Source organism: Epinephelus fuscoguttatus, linkage group LG7 (genome assembly GCF_011397635.1).
Source record: "Epinephelus fuscoguttatus linkage group LG7, E.fuscoguttatus.final_Chr_v1".
NCBI lineage: Eukaryota > Metazoa > Chordata > Actinopteri > Perciformes > Serranidae > Epinephelus > Epinephelus fuscoguttatus.
Window position 1 is genome coordinate 4136580 of NC_064758.1, and position 18889 is coordinate 4155468.

The 18889-nt window shown below is 40.2% G+C and overlaps 1 protein-coding gene across 1 annotated transcript in view; it reads left to right on the top strand.

Moving 5' to 3' along the window:
- Positions 1-18889, top strand: part of LOC125892021 (voltage-gated potassium channel subunit beta-2-like) — a 202408-nt gene that overhangs the window by 158199 nt on the left and 25320 nt on the right. The window contains exons 9-10 of the mRNA XM_049581741.1: positions 4452-4496; positions 7641-7685. Coding sequence (XP_049437698.1) covers positions 4452-4496; positions 7641-7685 — 90 coding nt within the window. The remainder of the gene's footprint in view (positions 1-4451; positions 4497-7640; positions 7686-18889) is intronic.

Sequence of the window (18889 nt, forward strand, 5' to 3'; positions counted from 1 at the left end):
GTAATTTTAACTAGTGCTGTCTCAGTGCTATGATGCACTCTAAATTCTGACTGAAATTCCTCAAATAAATTATTATCATGGAGAAAATCACACAGCTGGTCTGCGACTACTTTCTCAAGGATCTTTTAAAGAAAGGGAAGATTAGATATGGGTCTATAGTTGGCTAACACCTCTGGATCCAGGGTGGGCTTTTTTAGTAGAGGTTTAATTACATCTACCTTAAAAGACTGTGGTACATAGCCTGTTAATAAAGATATATTGATCATGTCCTTCTTTGTACATGTGCAAAAAGTGAAAACAATAACTACAAAGTTCATCAAGCTTAGCTGGTCTAAGTTAGGAAAACTCAACTCATATCAAATTAACTCTGAGTGCACATAATGTCTGTCAGAGTGAAGCACAAAGCACAAGTGGAGCCTTTGTGCTCCACTGTCTCTCAGGTCAACTCGTATTGCAGCGGTGCCTGGATAGTGTGACGTGTGTGGTTGTGCTGCTGCCGTGGTCCTGCCAGATGCCTCCTGCTGCTCCTGTTATCATTAGTCATACTTCTACTGTTATTATACACATATGACTATTGTCACATTTGTATACTATCAGATATTAATATATTATTATTAATTATTATATTATTACTTTCATTAATGTTGTTGTAAGCTACTGTCATTACCATCTGTCCTGCATCTCTCTCTGTCTCTGTCTCTCTCTTTCTGTCTCATTGTGTCATACAGATTACTGTTAATTTATTATGCTGATCTGTTCTGTACGACATCTATTGCACGTCTGTCCGTCCTGGAAGAGGGATCCCTCCTCAGTTGCCCTTCCTTGGGTTTCTACCATTTTTTTTCCGTTAAAAGGGTTTTTTTGGGGAGTTTTTCCTTATCCGCTGTGAGGGTCCAAAGGACAGAGGGATGTCGTATGCTGTAAAGCCCTGTGAGGCAAATTGTGATTTGTGATATTGGGCTTTATAAATAAAATTGATTGATTGAACTGATTGACATAGGTGAACCAAGATCCTTCTCTCCCAACTCGAAAAGAGCAATTTTTTTAAATAGGCTCTTCACTCTACTGAACAATCAGTCCAGGCAAAACCACATCTCTCTCAGGATTTTCTACGTCTCTCTCGGCTAAAGCATTTAAATGACCAAGTGTTACATCCACAGTAAGAGGCCACATACAACTCACAATAAATGAATGTGTAAGACCAATGGAATATGCCAATCAGCAAGGGAGTTGTGAAAGAAGATCAGCTGGCACTTGCTGACCTATTCAGATAGACCTTAATCCACATCACACTTTTGTTGCTTAAAATGCAATTGCTATAGTTCATGGAAAATATTCACAAAGAACTTTGCTCCACTTACTGTAAAACTTCAGTTAAAAGCCTAGTCCCAATTAAACACCCAGTCCCTTTTACTAGCCTGGTGTGGCTACACATTTTGAAAAATTAGACGCCTGGTCTGGTTGCCAAACAGTTCATTTTTTCTTATAGAAGTTCTTTGGATGTATAAAACTGGGTTGTAGGCTACCTCAAATTATGTGTCCATTCCTCCATTACCTTGTAAATTATTCATATTCCTTTAGTCCATGAAGGTCCTCAGATCAAAAGAATCATATTGGTTTTTCATAAAAATGAATCCAAGTTGTGAATATTGTTTTAACAGTGGTGTTGTGACGGTATGCCAGTGCTGTAACCCTCGAGTGCCGTAACTCCCTCTCTCTCAGATGCACTGTCTGTTGGAGCAAGATCAGATGAATGATTCATAATTGATATCATCATCTGAAACCTAATTTTTAAACAAGTGATAATCAAACTGGTTTAAATGAACAATTTGATTGTATTTCCCAATCTTTGCTGATTGACAGTTTTGAAATGAAAGGCCTGTCCCATATAGACACCTGTCCCAAATATAGGCCTATTGATTTCAGTGATTTAAGCAAATGATAGCCTGGGCTATCATACCACTAAGTTTTACAGTAGTTTTGCTCTTACAAACAGAAAATTTCATCAACATACTTCATATACTGTATGTAAGTTTGCTCATAACCGTTAACAATACCACCTAAAAACCATGTGGTAACAAACTTTTCCACTGTAAGAAAAATACTGTTGTCATATTCAAGAACAAATGATACAGTGGTAAGAAATATGAGCTCTGATGTAAGGAAACAGGCCTATGACATAAAATATCAAAAACAGTATCAAAATTAGTAGGTGTCTCTCACTTATAAAGAGAGACCTTCTGCAATATGTTTGATGAAATGACCAACAAAGGTTGTAGTAGCGGCTTTTGAGGTGTCTTTTCTGACCACTAGACCATTACATTAAATCAGAATTGTCTATGCAGTAAATAAATATAATCTTAGATGTTTTAAGAAGACAGCTTAAAGAACTGTGCATGCACCCAAGTGACTCATTCCACTTCACACTCTCACAATAGCCCTAAACTGCAAGGAGGTATCTCCCAGTGTAGGTATGTAGCACATACTGTCCCTTCATTATACTATATAGTGATATTCATTTGCCTAAGATATTCTGTTTATGTTAACGTCAGCTGTCATTCTGCAGGGCTAATGACAGTTGGAGAGACATAATGAAGCACCAGAACATGCTTTACACTGTACCTTTTTAAGTGCACGTTCTGGAGTGAGGGAACCAATAAATATGAAGCCAAATGACTTATGCTATGTAACAGAAAATGACAGTATTATGATGCTATTTTTGCTTATTTAATGTTGGTTTGTTTACAGTTTACATTGCTAATTAAATAGTCTGTTAATTTGCTAAGTATATGTGTAAAGAACTGGGGCCATATTCACAAAGCTTCCCAGTACAAGGAGTTGCTCCTATTCATGTTATTCTAGGAAAGTTATTACAATTGTGACATTTTCTTAGAATTTCCCCTTAAAGTTAAGACTAGGTCCTCGTAAAGATAATAGTTATTCACCAAGCATCTCAGACCTTAAAAGAGCTCCTAAGGTGGAAGAGTAGGGAGGAGAACTTTTCAGAGGCGTATGAGTTTCTTAAGCAGAGAGAAAATGGCAGAAAGACAAAGAGGTCTGAGAAATATTCTTCAAACAATGGATGACAGTGAGTAAATGAAATGCTACAGATTAGATTGTGCTCTGATATGTATGGTTGATGTCATCAGGGATACACACACACATTTCCCACCCAACTCAGTAGTACTATAACGCCAGAAATAAAATGATCACAATATTAAGACATTTGGAAAACTAAAAATGCAACAGTGCAGTAGTGATGACTTGGGTCTGTGTACCTTCCATAAGCAGATTGATCCCACTAATAGTGACAACACTTTCACAGTCAGCTGTTCAGTTAATTTCCACTGGGTGTCCACACCTTGTAGGCGCAATAAAGGGCATGTCTGTGACAACCAGTCATATCTGTTAAACGAATGCATCATACCTAGCAATGGGGTCAACGGCACCTCACTAAGGTCAAAATTTCTGTCCATTCCTTGCTCAGAGTTGCTCTGAGAACTTTCCTAAATCACACCTAAGCTAGGACTTCTTTCTAAAAAACTACATGAAAGTTCTTTGCCTTTTAAGTTGAAGCTGTAAATATGTTAGTATAACTAAGTATATAATTTGTATGCTGCTGCTTGACTCTTGTTGTCATCCTAAAGCCAGAACCACTTTCACAGTTTTATATTACAGTGATAATTTTGAGGTTTAAAAGGTGTTTAAAAACAGTGATGGTGAAAAGACATTTAGAATAGATTCAAAAGTGAATTTATTCTCACTGACTGTTTGAAGACGTTGATTTAACAGTTACATTTAGACCATATTTCACCAGGATTTGCAATATTGACTTTCAACTGAGAAAGTTGGTGTGATTTCTTAGTTAGGCTCCAAAATGATGACAGACAATTATTTGCACACTGTGGAGGATAAAAAAGTCACTATCCTGGTGAAATGTGGTCTAAATGTGAACGTCTTCAAATAGTCGGTGAAAAAACTTTCACTTTTAAACCGACTCTGAACATCTTTTCACCCAGACCATAGTCACATAGTTTTTTAAACATCTTTTCAATGGAAAAAAATGTTGGCTAAGATCAGTATTGTCTCTCTTGTGACCTACAACTGAACAAATTCTCAAAATAATTAAACAAATTTGTAATTTTGAGATGTTGATGTTATAACTGCATTTTAGCTGGTTGAAAAGAGGGTGAAAAGAGGTCTTACACATTCAGACAAAATATCACCCTGTTTTCAACTAGAATTCAATGCTGAAATCCTGGTTGGTGTTCTGGTTCGATTATGTATATTTACTAGAGTGACATCAAAATAATCTCTCTCTCTCTCTCTCTCTCTCTCTCTCTCTGTCTCTCTCTCTCTCTCTCGCTCTCTCTCTCGCTCTTTCTCTCGCTCTCTTGCTCCCCCTCCTTCTCTCTCTCTCTCTCTCTCTCTGTCCTAATCTTCTTTTCCAGGGCGGAAGTTGTCTTGGGAAGTATCATAAAGAAGAAAGGTTGGAGGTAGAGTTTTAGATTCTTTGTGCATACTTGATAATCTTAAAACTGGTAGTATCATGTTAGAAGGTTTAAAACTCATAAGTATGTCCACACAACCATGGTCTTACAAAAAATCTCTATCCACACTTGAACACAAAAAGGACTCCAAATGCTCACCAGAAAAGTTGAGTCAAGCCAAGAAACTGCATAAAAAGTCAGATATTTAGCTCTATAAACACCTGCAAACTTTCCGCAAATAAACAGCTGTTTATAGCCTGTGAAGTATGTGTTCACCTGTGTTATAAATTATTGGAAATAAAGTTGTAGCACTTAGCAGCTAACTCAAAGAAGAGAAGCAGTTGATTATGTCCACAAATTGGGAAAAAAATCAGGTCAAGGAGCTCCTTACCTTCCGAGCAAAAGACAAAGTTAGCTGCCTTATAACAGGGACACTAAATAATTGTTACGGCCATGTTAATGCCATTGTTATTGTTCTGAAAGTGCTGTCGACAAGTTTGTTGTAAGTCACACTAGAGGCTGATGCTGTTGTGTTATATGTCATGCCCATCAAGGACAGGAAAGGACAGCTTTGTCCATTAGTATCTGATGTTGGAAGTCACTGTCCAAGCACCAGATTTCGACAATTTAGGAGTGAGACCAGGTTGACCGTTGATATTAAGGGGGGTGTAGTTCCTTTCTTGTTTCCTCCCAAAGTCCACAATCAACTCTTTAGTCTTGATAATGTTCAGGAGTAGGTTGTTGTCCTGACACTATTGAATCAGAAGTGGCTACACAGTCGTGTGTGTACAGGCAGAACAGCAGGGGACACAAAACACAGCCCTGAGGTGCTCCTGTGTTTATGACGAGAGGGGAAGAGATGTGTCCGCCCACTCTCACCACCTGGGATCTGCCTGTCAGGAAGCCAAGGATCCACATCCTCAGTGAGGTGTTTAATCCCAGCTCCTTGAGCATTGTGACCAGCCTGGAGGGAATTATGATGCTAAATGCTGTAGTCAATGAACAGCAATCTCACAGAGCTCCCTTTCTTTTCCAGAGGAGACAGGGTGGTGTGGAACATGTGTGCTATGGCGTCTTCTGTAAATTGTTTGGGATGGTAGGCAAACTGTAGTGGGTCGTTCAAAGCACTTCATCACTAGAGAGGTTAGAGCCACTGGGCTCTGGTCATTCAGACAGGTTGGTTTTGTTTTCCTTGGTGCAAGAATGCTGATAAGAATGGACTTCTTGAAGCACGTGGGTATGACAGACAGGAGATTCTTGTAAACACTGTTGCTGCCTGGCCAGTGCATAGTTTAGGGACCCGCCCACTTTTACAGTCTGTTCCTGATACTTTCTTGGTGTTCAGGAAGAAGACAGGTGTCAGAGGTGCACCCACCCATCCATTAACCTCTGCTTCAGTTGTTTTTGCTTGTTGGCTACCCTACTACTTGTACGTGTGTATGGCATCCTGGATGGTTCTAGTAATCCATGGTTGTTTCTGACTGTGGAATGATTGAACTATAGTTCTGGGTACAGTTGCTTCTTATGTCTCTGTTGTCAATCTGCCACAAAGTTTACATGTTAGAAAAGAGTCAGGGCCTGAAGACATTTACATGCTAAAAATTATATTTACACAGCCACCTAGTGGCAACAGTATATGTCATGTTTTATACTTTGATGTACTTCTCCCAGTGGGATGACCAGATCCACTTCAAATATGGTAATCAAAGCCCTACGATCTTAATGATGGTGTCTTGTGAAGACTGTGATATTACATTGAACACTGTTGCACTGACGACACATTATTCACCATGATTTGTTTTAACTTGAGTGTATATTTTTCTATCTGCCCCAAATTTCACGTCCCACACAAATCCAGGCCTGAAGACCTAAGCGTACTGGAAATTTACCTCTAATTATAGTGCCATCTACAAGCAACAGGAAATGACATGGTTTACACTTTGATGTACTCCTCCTAGCAGGTTGACCAGATCTACCTCAAATTTGTTTTAAAAAGCGACTGCATGTTTTGCCATTAAACAGGAAGTTGTTATAATTCAAATGCACATTGTCCAATCTGACCCAAGTTTCTTTTGCTTGGCAAGAGTCCCTGCCTGTGGACATTTTTTGCACTAACATAGTGTGATCTACTGACAACAGGAAATTAAATGTTTTATACTTAAGATTTACCTCTCCTAGCAGGCTGACCAATTCCACCTCTAATTTGTTAAGATAGCAAACATTTTGCACTTCACGCTATAAAACAGGAAGTTGTAATTTGTGGATACAGTGTCCAAATTTCTCATGCTGCATAAGAGTCCCAGCGTCATGACATCTACGTGCCAAAATTGAGTTATAGTTATATCACCACTAACTGGCAACAAGAAATTACATCAACGTACTACTGCGTGTGTAGTTACATGAATCTGCCCCATCCAGTCCGCAACCTGGAAGCAACATGAAGGGGAACTCAAACACCAAGCCAACAGAGCAACTTGAGCAGCTTGTAGCAAAGAGAAATGCCATGTCCATCATTTGGACACATTTTGGCTTTTGTGAAGATGACACTGAACAGAAAGAAATCAAATGTAAACACTGTGGAAAAAAATTTCAGCGACCAAAGATAATACCACCAATCTGTCTTAGCACTTGGAGCACAATCACGTTACCAAATATGAACAGTGCCCAGTTAAAAAAAGACAGACTGCCAAACGGCCAGCAACAAGTGATTCCACAAAACAGCTTTTGATAACACTAAGTTATTTACAAATTTACAAACCTTAAGTTATTTTCTAATTTTTCACATGGCAATATTTAAAATAATTTATTTTGTTTGCAAGAAATGCAAGTTACTTATTTTCTATGTTTTCAGGGAACTTACTTACATTAAAACTAAAATGTGACCTTTTTCGTAAGATGTTTTCATTTCAAACGATAAAATAATCATTCATTAATTGTAATCGAGGTAAAATGTTCTGTTAATCATGATATTGATTTGAGGTCATATCGCCCAGCCCTAAAACTAGATTTTAATTTTTGTGTTGAATTTGGCAATGTGCTTGATAATGTCTGGATGTTTATTGTCACTGAAATAAATTGTTTCCCTGTGTTTTTCCGAGAGTAGGCAACTACCACAGTCTGATTTCTATTTATGTATGTTCTCACATGCAGGCGTTCCAGTTTAGTCATCACCACCAAAATCTTCTGGGGTGGAAAGTATGTATGTTACCTTTTTCTCTCCTTCTTTCACTCTATGATTGCAAAATAGGCTTCCTACAAGCCATAAGCTTGTGCTTTACATGTAATAATGTGTAATACATTCTAGGGTATTTTATTATTCTCCAATAAAAATCAAAAGGAAAATTGTTATTAGAACTACATATTGACGAAGAAATATATCATCGTTAATTTCCTTTTTTATTTTGTTACTCACCTCTCCTCTCATTTCAAATCCCCACTTTCTGCTCTTGTGTGTTTCCTGCTTCTGTGATTGTTCCCACCCTGTTTTTTTTTCACCTGTTTCCAATTACCCCACCTCCTTTGTGTATTTAGTCTGTGTGCTCCCTGCTCCTTGTGCCAGTTAGTCATTGTACCTAGTGTCAAGTATTTTCCTTGTGTTAGTATTCTCGGTCATTTAGATCTTTCATGTTGTGACCTCACCTTTTTCTCTAGCCCTTTTTGGATTGTTTGCCTGTTCTGACTGCTTGCCTGTGGACCAAACCATTTGTGACTTCTAAAGAGTTCTGTGCACTTGAACCCTTATCTTTGTGTATCAGTCCTGTCAATATAACTTTCAGATGGGCCAAAAATAACAGAAGTAGATGGTTCTGTTTTAAATGTTGATGACAGGTGAAACAGAAGCCTTGTGACTGTTACAATATTCATTCTGACTTGGGATGGGTTTTCCTTGTTATTTTGCTCTAATCTCGGGATACAAAGTTCACTGTATGGTAAAGAGACATCTACGAGTTCAGGATTCAAAGTGTTTATTGTCATATGCACAGTAAGGACACACATTTCCCTGCAGAATGAAATTCATTCTTTTCTGTCACAAATTAATGCTAAACAATATAAATCTGAAGTAAAAAACAGATCAAAATATATACAGTGTGCACCGTTGTAACATTTCCTTGCTTAGTGTAATGTTAATCTGCCTGCCGCGGCTGGATCTGTGAGAAGACTGTTAAGAGCCTGTTCAGCTCTTGGGAAGCTCTGGGAAACACAGCCATTATCATGTCAACATACAGGGAAAATGTGTCCAGAGTTTATGACATTTACCAGGAGAGCTAGAGCCATTTGACTAAAGCTGACGTTATTACTGCTGTAGCATGATGTTATTAGGCAAAATACTATATGTCTAACAGTGTCTGAGCTGATTTATTGACACAGCATGCTTGTAGGCTGCTGTAATGTTAGGTTTACAGAGGAAATAACGGGAAATAATGGGATGTGACTTTATCGGGTGAAAATATTGTTAGTAAAACAGAAACAAGCATTAGTTAGGGGACAAGAGCCAAGAGTCTCAAAGACTCATGTATGTTAAAAGTTACTAACAACCGGTGTATTTACTGTATGTCTCAGGGGTCCTTCGCCTGTGGAACGATTAATGTGACCAATAACTTGTCCCCAAATGAACGCATGTTTCTGTGAGGCCTATGTGTTTCACTAACGTTCTTTATATATTATGAAGAATGTCAGACTGGCCAATCAGTGGCAGGATTGGGCCTAGAGTCACAAATAGCGCATTTCGACTCACACAGAACCGGCACGGTGCCGCTTCCCGAACCTAATTAAGTAAGCTACACACAATGGCATGAAAGACAATGACAACAACACTAGAGTTTAAATGGAGATCTCGCCAGCTTTATACAAGTTTACGTTGGTCACCAATCAATGTGGACAATGGTGGTTCATGGGAATCCAAAACGTTATTGCGAGGTAACACAAAAAGTACTGCGAGGTAACACAATGTATTGCGAGGTAACACAAAAGGATTGCGAGGGGACGCAAAAGTCAGTCCAAAAAAAATCTCCCGAATTGACCTTTGAGGGGCGCCATACATAAATCAAGCAATACACAAGTTCTTTGGAAAGAAAAGGAGCAGAGACGTGAATTTCTAGTTTTAAAATAGAATCACTTTTATTTATATCACAAGTAACTATCTTACAGGGGAAAGAAGCTGAAATGGAGGCTAAAGGTTAAAAATGGGATTATTTAAACAACACACTCTAAAAAGTTAATATTTTTAAGATGAGCTCATTACCAAAAAGGGGGGGGGGGGGTGCCAGGAAAACCCACAGTATGGAGAAGGGGGTTTACACACGTACTGCAAGACAAAAGGGGCACACAGGTTAATACACACAGCAAACGCTTGCAATAAAGAAATATCCCACTCTCCATGCAGATGGACACACACACACTCACGGACACACACACGGACATACACACATATTAAGGCCTGGATAGTTGGAAACCTCCACCTAGTGACCAACCACCTACAGGGATAAAACAACCCAACCGTCCTGCCACTGGCAGAACAGACCCAGCAATATCGCAAGCCCCCAGTTATGTAGACTACACACCCACGTCAAATTACAAAATAAAGATTTACAAAACAGAGTAAAATAGCTCCTTTACCTGTTACGGGCCTCCACATAACCCATATACACATACAGTGAGACAGGATAAAGCTAACTGAATCTGCTTTATAGATAGAAAATAATGCAAATTAACTACCACAAATGAATGGAAGCAAAAAAAAACCCCAAAAAAGGTATGAAAACTAAATTAGCTACAGGACAAAAACAGCAGTGGCAACAAAGCTCCGCCTAATAGGACAAAAGGACAGAAATAAGATTAACACATAGGCCTTCACTTGAGTAAGAAAACACTACTAGGTAGTTGAACAACGGTTACCTTTACTCAAGTACAACAGAACTAGTGCATATGGGAAGCCAACATCATACTCCTTGTTCCTACAATAGACTGACATTACCCAAAATATGACATTTGGTCAGAAGTATGATATGTACACACATGTGTGAAACTACAGTGATAAACAGTCGCATACTTTGGGCAACAGGTTACAGTGACCAAACAATCGTGTTCCGGCACACACACATGCCACACTCATGTGGTGTCGGGGGATGGGGGTGAATGCTACCCTCTAGTTAGGTCCTACTGCAAACAATGCCTGTGAAGATGCCAGAGAGACACTTAACATGCACACAGGTAACAGCTAGAAAGGAGGCAGATAAGATGCATACCTTATTGTGACATGATCTTCCTCAAACATGGGGCGAGGACAGATGAGACAAGCCTGAGGGCGGCTGCACACAGCAACTTTTAATGAGTGATTAGAATAGGGGGCAATCAAGTCTCACCTGGGGCCTGTATCACGAAACGAAATCAACCTTTCTTGGATTACCCAGACCTATCCTGGGTTGACTAACCCTAACAATGGCAATCAGGATAAGTGGTATCACCACGCTGGATATCAACTCGGTAACTCAACCAATCACAATCATGAGAGAAGCGCAGCATCACTGAGCGTCCTCACAGAGTGCCGTATGTGCGAAAAAAAAAGTATGTGAGTATCAGAGATAAATTCTACTAAAATGTGAGGAGGAGAAAAGCAACATTACAGAAAAGGCCAACACCGTGGCAGCTTCAGGAGGAGGAAACATGCGTGACAACACATAATGGGATGAATAATGTTTAGTTTTAGTTTAGATTAGTTTATTTGCACATAATGTTAAAAATAAAATTTACAAGATTAAAAAAAGAAAAGTGCCAGAGAGGTTAGAAACCACTAAAAGCTTATCAAAGAAATTCCCCTGTCAAAACATCAATGAAATCACATAATAGAGAAGAAAAAAAAACAGGTCAGGAAAGAAGAAAGAGAGGAGGAGAGAGGGAAAAATCAAGACAAAACAAGGCAGCAAATAAAATTATGTGCAGGTTAAATTACTCATCACTGGTTCAAGTAGCTACAGTACCTGTACCTGTACATCTGACACTGATCACACCCTTGAATCCCATGAAATCAATGCTGCCCAGATGAATTGTGTGTATTACAATTATCGTCTAACATCATTGCGTCTGATAAATTGGTCTTCTTTGTCATAACATTATATATGCTACAATAAAGCTTAAAGCTGACGCCACAATTAAATCATATCAACACCAAATTGATAGTCTGAATAAAATCATCCTGATATTGAGCTGTGTTAGAAATTAACAGCTGTGCAAAAATATACCTAGTCTCCCTCTTTCAAAAACAAAAAGGAAAATCCCTCAAACACCATGAAGTGTAGACATGATAGGCAACTTTCCACATTTCCAGCAGCAAAGCTGTCAGTTAGGCCCATTATCTTTAACAGGGATCATTTCCTCCAACAACAAAAAATGTTGGCACTAATTAATGGTGCTATTAAGTGTCCGCAAATGATCAGTTTCTTTCTTATGAAGGGGTGGGATGAAATTTCGACTTCTTTCCACTCCTTTTTGAACAATCTTTTCATTGTCATTGTCTGTTGTTGTTGCTTTCTTTTCTTTTTTAATGTTCAAAATAAACTTTCAAATCAAAATCAATCAAATGAATTAAACTTCCCGTCATGACTGGGCTGCATTTCTGTCAGCGAAGTCATTTTTTTCCGAACAGCTGATTGGCCAGTGGGTGGTGCTTTTTATAGGATCAGATTCAACCCTGAACTTACCCTGCTCCGGAGCAGGATAGCCGTTCAGAGTAAGTTACCATGGTGATCTACCCCGATAAGAAATGAACCGGCTTTGTGAGACAGAAAACCCAGGGTTAACCCTGAAGTTACCTCGCTAAGACATTAATCCTGCTTCGTGATACAGGCCCCTGGTCTCAATAGGTTGATCAGAGGGTGTGGCAGAATGCAAGAGGGAGTGAGAGAGTGTGAGTGCAAGAGGTCTCCATAATTACACAAACATTTGTAATGCTTCACACAATAAAATATATATAGCCTAAGGCAGGGGTAGGCAACCTGCAATTCTGCAGCTTTATGTGGATCTTTAGCCCCTCTCCAGTAGCTCCCTGTGTCTTTGAGAAAAAAAAACATATGGAAATGAAAAACACACATTTTTTTATTTATCATTGTTGTAGGCCTAAAGAAATTCTTACATTCTCCTATAAACAGTATAAAAAAAGAAAAAAAACAAAACCTTTTAACATTTCATCAACTAAAATGTGCATCATACATCAACAGCCTGGCACCTTTTCCTTTGAAAAGTGGTGGCAAGTCTTGAGTCTCCCTTGCTAAGCTAGCTATGGAGTCCAAATCCAAAAATGGAAAAGTTCCAGAAGAGTACAGATAATTAGGGACCTTGACCAAAGGCAGAGGTCCCTATTGAGTCCCTATTAACATGTCCCATGTTTTACAGACGTGCACAAAAATCGGTACATACCTGTATCATGCCCAGATGCACAAAAAAGTCTCTTGGCCCATTGTCTAAACCCAACAGGAAGTCATTTTGAATTCCGTGGTGAATTTTTGGCATTTCACACGTCTTGTGATTTAACGAACTTGTCCTACAAATTTAATCAGATTTGCTCCAAACTTGGTTAATGTGAGCCTGACTACGTTGTGACCAAATGCTATTACAGGATCTGCCCAATGCTGAATGACGTGAATTTGAATTTTTAGGTCTCGCCATGAAAAATGAAATTGCTATAACTTTGGCGTAAATGGTCTGATATCCACCAAACTTGATTCATATTAGTCCTGCCCTGAACACATTTACATAACCATATTTAATTATAATCATAGCGCCACCTAGTGTAGAAACGAAGTGCTTCTTATCAGACACTTATCTTTGGATTAACCTGAAATTTCAATGCTGTGGTCTATATTTGATGTACACAAACGTGACGTATCATTGTGTCTATGCGGGCTTCAGAGGGTTTCATTTTGATGTCTCGCCACGAAACAGGAAATTGCTATAACTTTGGCATAAGTAGTCCGATCTCCATCAAACTTCAGATGATTCATGTTTGTAGTGCCCTGAATACATTTACATAACCATATTTCCTGATACTCATAGTGCCACCTAGTGGCGACAGAAAGTAGGTCTCATCAAACACTTATCTTTCAATTTTTTTGGAGTTGGAACATGAAAACTGGTACACATGTGTATGTTGTCCAGACGCACATAAAAGTCTCTGGCACCAATGGTCTACTCCAAACAGTAGTAGACCATAATTTTGATTTTTTGTCATTTTGGCGTGATTTCCACATGTTGTATTTTAACGAACTAGTCCTAGGGATTTCATCCAATCGACTTCAAATTTTTTACAGATCATCCAGACACCATGCTGATTAAAAGTTGTGCTCTGCATGTCTAAGGGCGTGGCTGCTATGACGCTGCCATTTTTGATGCATCGCCATGCATATTCAAGCAGCTCTCTCTCCAAATACTTCATCCAAACTGCTTCAAAATTTCTGTACATGATAAGAGCCCCGCCCTCAATGCCTCCATATGCTCGCAGGCAATCTTGCTCATGCCGCCCCCTTGTGGAAACAGGAAATGCCCTATTAAACATTGACATTGTCCGATTTGCTTGAAACTTCACGTGTGATGACGGTCCACCCCTGAACGCACCTGCCCATATCTGGTTACGCTTGTTGCGCCACCTGGTGGATGAACGAAACATTGCATTTTTTCGCTCCTGCCAGGTTTTTTCTCCCTTCTTGCTTCGCGCTACAGCCCCTGTGTGCCTCAGGCCCCCGCGGTTGCATGGGGGAGCGAGGGCCCGATCACAGCTGCTTGCAGCTTTAATTAGGGCCCGAGTGACGACGAATTGCCTTTTTGGGAGGCTTAACATACCCGAAAACTCATGAAACTTTGCACACATCTCAGAACTGGTGAAAAATTTGATATTTTAAGGGTCTCGTGTGCGGGTTCCAAAAAATGGCTCAGTAGCGCCCCCTACAAAAGTTTGAGGAAACAGCCCCTGAAGCTAGTTTAACCTACATGTATGAAACTCGGCAGGCTTATGTAACGCCCAGAGACGTACAAAAAAGCCTCTTGGAGGCATGCTCTAAACCCAACAGGAAGTCGGCCATTTTGAATTTACTGTGCAATTTTGGTGCATTTTTGGCCATTTACAGGGGTCATAAATGAACAAACTAGTCCTAGAGATTTCATCCAATTGACTTCAAACCTTGGTCTGTCCCATCCCAAGATCTTGAAGATGAAAAGTTATCAAAAGCTTGAGTTTTCGTCAATGCGTGTGACCGTGGGATGGCGTCAAAGTTAGGGGTCTCGCCACTAAACAGGAAGTAGTTTATAACTCCAGCATACATGGTCCAATCTTGCCCAAATTTCACAGGATTGATGACAGTCCCGCCCTGAACACATCTACATGTCAATAATTAGAGATAAACATAGCACCCCCTACTGGCAATGGGAAATGTCATGTTTTAGACTTTAATGTACATCTCCTACAGACTTGACCAGATCCATCTCAAACTTGGTGAAAAAAGTCATAAAACGTTGATGACGCTTTATTGTGGAAACGGTGAGTTTTTGTCGAAGGGCGTAGCCATGGCCTGGCGGCGAACTTTGATGTTTCGCCATGATGATAAACGTTGCTGTAACTTGACTCCACGTGGGAATATCTTGCCAAAACTTCACACATATGATGACAGTCCAGCCCTAAACACATCTACAGAGGAATTTTGAATCACCGCTATAGCGCCACCTACTGGCAACAGAAAGCTACTTTATACATTCTTTGATGTCCCGCTTCTAGCAGGTTAATCAGACCCACCTCAAACTTGTTGGTCTAAGTCCTTAGACCTTGATGATACTTAAAAATTAAGCCTTTGAGTTGTCATCAAATGCTGTCACCGTGGCGGCACCTTGTTCGCCATCAAATACGATGTTGTTTTGAAGGGATCAGGGATGCTTGAAAACTTACCAAACGTGGTATACATATCACAGGTTGCAAGTCCTGTTGTCTGATGTGATTTTTGTGCTTTGATGCGCCAAGATGGCTCAACAGCGCCCCCCTAGAATATTTCAATTAAGCAGCCCCCAAAGCTGGTTTGACCTCGATGTATGAAACTTGGTAGGCACCTGTAACACTATCACGTACAAGAAAGCCTCTTGGAGCCATGCTCCAAACCCTACAGGAAGTCCGCCATTTTGAATTTACTTGTGCCACTTTTGTGCATTTTTGCCCATTTCCAGGGCTTGTAAATTAACGAACTTGTCCTACAGATTTAATCAGATTGGCTCCAAACTTGGTGTATGTAAGTGTGACTATGTTGTGACCAAAAGTTATCACAGGATTTGCCCAATGTTGAATGGCGCACCCGCTGCCAAGCATTGAATCTTGAGGTCTCGCCATGAAAAACGAAATTGCTGTAGCTTTGGCATAAATGGTCCTGTCTCCACCAAACTTCACATGATTCATATTAGTCCCGCCCTGAACACATTTACATTACCATATTGCCTGATTCTCATAGACCCACCTAGTGGTGACAGGAAATAGGTCTCATCAAACACTTATCTTTCGATTTATCTGAAAGTTACATGCTGTGGTGTATATTTGATCTATAAAAACATGATGTATAATTAGTGCGCTCTCCAACTCCCTCTAGTGGAAAGAGGAAGTGATACAAAATGTGAAATATGTCATTCCAGCACTGTATCAAGGATATGCCAAGTCACTCCTGCATGCAATATCTAACTTTGACAGAAATGAACTGACGCATCAGAAGGCGTCCTGTCAGGCCCCCTGAGTTGCGTGAAGGTACGAGGGCCCGTTCATCGCTGCTTGCAGCTTTAATTATTATTATTATTATTATTATTATTATTATTATTATTATTATTACGATAATTTAATCCCCAATTTTGCCCCCTTCCCAAATTCAAAAACTCACCAAATTTGGCACATGCATTTGGTCGGGTGAAAAAATTTTGATATTGCAGCAGTGTTCTATGTGGACGGGGCCAAATGGTGACATAGCGCCCCCTAGAAAATTTCGTGCCTCAAGCCCCGCCTGTGAGTTTAACCTACATGCATGAAAATTGGTGGGCTCATAGAACATGCCAGGACGCACAAAAAATCTTCTTGGAGCCATGCCGTAAACCCAACAGGAAGTCAGCCATTTTGATTTGAATTTTTGACATTTTTTAACGAACTCCTCCTGGGGATTTCATCCTATGGACTTCAGATTTGGTACAGATCATCTAGAGGCCATGCTGATCAAAATTTATTAAAAGAATGTCAGTAGGTCAAAGGGTGTGGCTGCTAGGGCGTGACAAATTTTGACAACTTTTTGTTTTCTCACCATCAAATTTGGAAAGGTTCTTACGCCCACATACTCGGTCCTAGCAGCTTCAAACTGGCTAAATATGATGATGTCTCTGCCTTGAACGCCCCAAAAGGTTAATATCCCACCTTACTCATAGCGCCCCCCGGTGGTAACAGGAAGTGACCAGTTTTTACTTTAACATGTACTGATGCCACAAACTTGACCCCATCAACTTCATTCCACTTCTGACACATGCAGAACAAGTTGGTGAAGCCACCTTATGAACGCTGTGAAGCTTCGTCTAATGGCGTCCGTGTGGCGGCGTGGCGACTATCGATCCCTCACCAACAAATACGTTAGCTTTTTCAATTCAATTCAATTTTATTTATAAAGCCTAATATCACAAATCACAATTTGCCCTGGACCCTCACAGCGGATAAGTAAAACTCCCCCAAAAAAAACCTTTAACGTGGGGGGAAAAAAAAACGGTAGAAACCTCAGGAAGAGCAACTGAGGAGGGATCCCTCTTCCAGGACGGACAGACGTGCAATAGATGTCGTACAGAACAGATCAGCATAATAAATTAATAGTAATCCGTATGACAAAATGAGACAGAAAGAGAGAGAGAGAGAGAGAGAGAGAGAGAGATGCAGGACAGACGTAATGACAGTAGCTTCCAACAACATTAATGAAAGTAATATTATTATTGTTATAGTTCTGGCTACTGTGGTACAATATGTTGAAAGTAAATATTAGTATCTGGCAGTATACATGTGTGATAATAATCATGTGTGTATAATAACAGCAGAAGTATGACTAATGACTAATGATGGCAGCAGCAGCAGCAGCAGCAGGAGGCATCTGGCAGGACCACGGCAGCAGCACAACCACACACGTCACGCTATCCAGGCACCACTGCAATATGAGTTAATCTGAGAAACAGTGGAGCACAAAGACTCCGGAGAAGAAGCTGAGTTAGTGACATCCAGAATGGCCGAGGTAGCAAGATGCAGTAATAGGATGCGAGAGAGAGAGAGGGAGAGAGAGAGAGAGAGAGAGAGAGAGAGAGAAGGAGAGAAGGTGCCCGGTGTATTATAGGGCATTATCCGGCAGACTAGGCTTAAGTCAGCCTAACTAGGGGCTGGTACAAGGCAAGCCTGAGCCAGCCCTAACTATAAGCTTTATCAAAGAGGAAAGTCTTAAGTCTAGTCTTAAATGTGGAGACAGTGTCTGCCTCCCGGACCGTAACAGGAAGATGATTCCACAGGAGAGGAGCCTGATAGCTTGATGGCTTCAACGACCTCATATCCTCAAGAAAATTGATACACAGGTCAAGAATGGCGAGCTCTTACATCTGATAGGGGCGTCGCCCATGGGGGGGATAAAATGCCTCTGTAGCGCCCCCTTGAAATTTTCAAAAAACCCTCCCCTACTCCAAACAGGAAGTCGGCCATTTTGATTTAAACTTTTCATTTTGGCAGCAATTTTGTGATTTCCACAACCTTGTATTTTAACAAACGCCTTCTACAGATTTTGTCCAATCAACTTCAGATTTGGTACAGATCATCCTGAGACTATGCTGATCAAAAGTCATTAAAAGCTTTTCATTATGTCAAGGGGCGTGGTTGCTATGGCGTCGCCATATTTGATGCATCGCCATGCATCCAATTCCCAATTTCAGAAGCTCACCAAAGTTGCCACACGCGTCTCGTCTGGCAAAAAATTTGACATTTTGGCATTGTTGTATGTGGACAGGGCCAAATGCCGAAATTGCGTCTCCTTGAAAATTTCATGCCTTGAGCCCCGTCTGTGAGTTTAACCTACACGCATGAAAATTGGTGGGCTCATAGAACATGCCAAGACGCACAAAAAGTCCTCTTGGACCCATGCCGTAAACCCAACAGGAAGTCAGCCATTTTGATTTAAACTTTTCATTTTGGCAGCAATTTTGCAATTTCCACAATTTTGTATTTTAACAAACTCCTCCTACAGAGTTTGTCCAATCACCTTCAGATTTGGTACAGATCATCCTGAGACCATGCTGATCAGAAGTTATGAAAAGCTTTTCTGTATGTCAAGGGGCGTGGCCGCGATGGCGCCGCCATATTTTATGCATCGCCATGCATATTC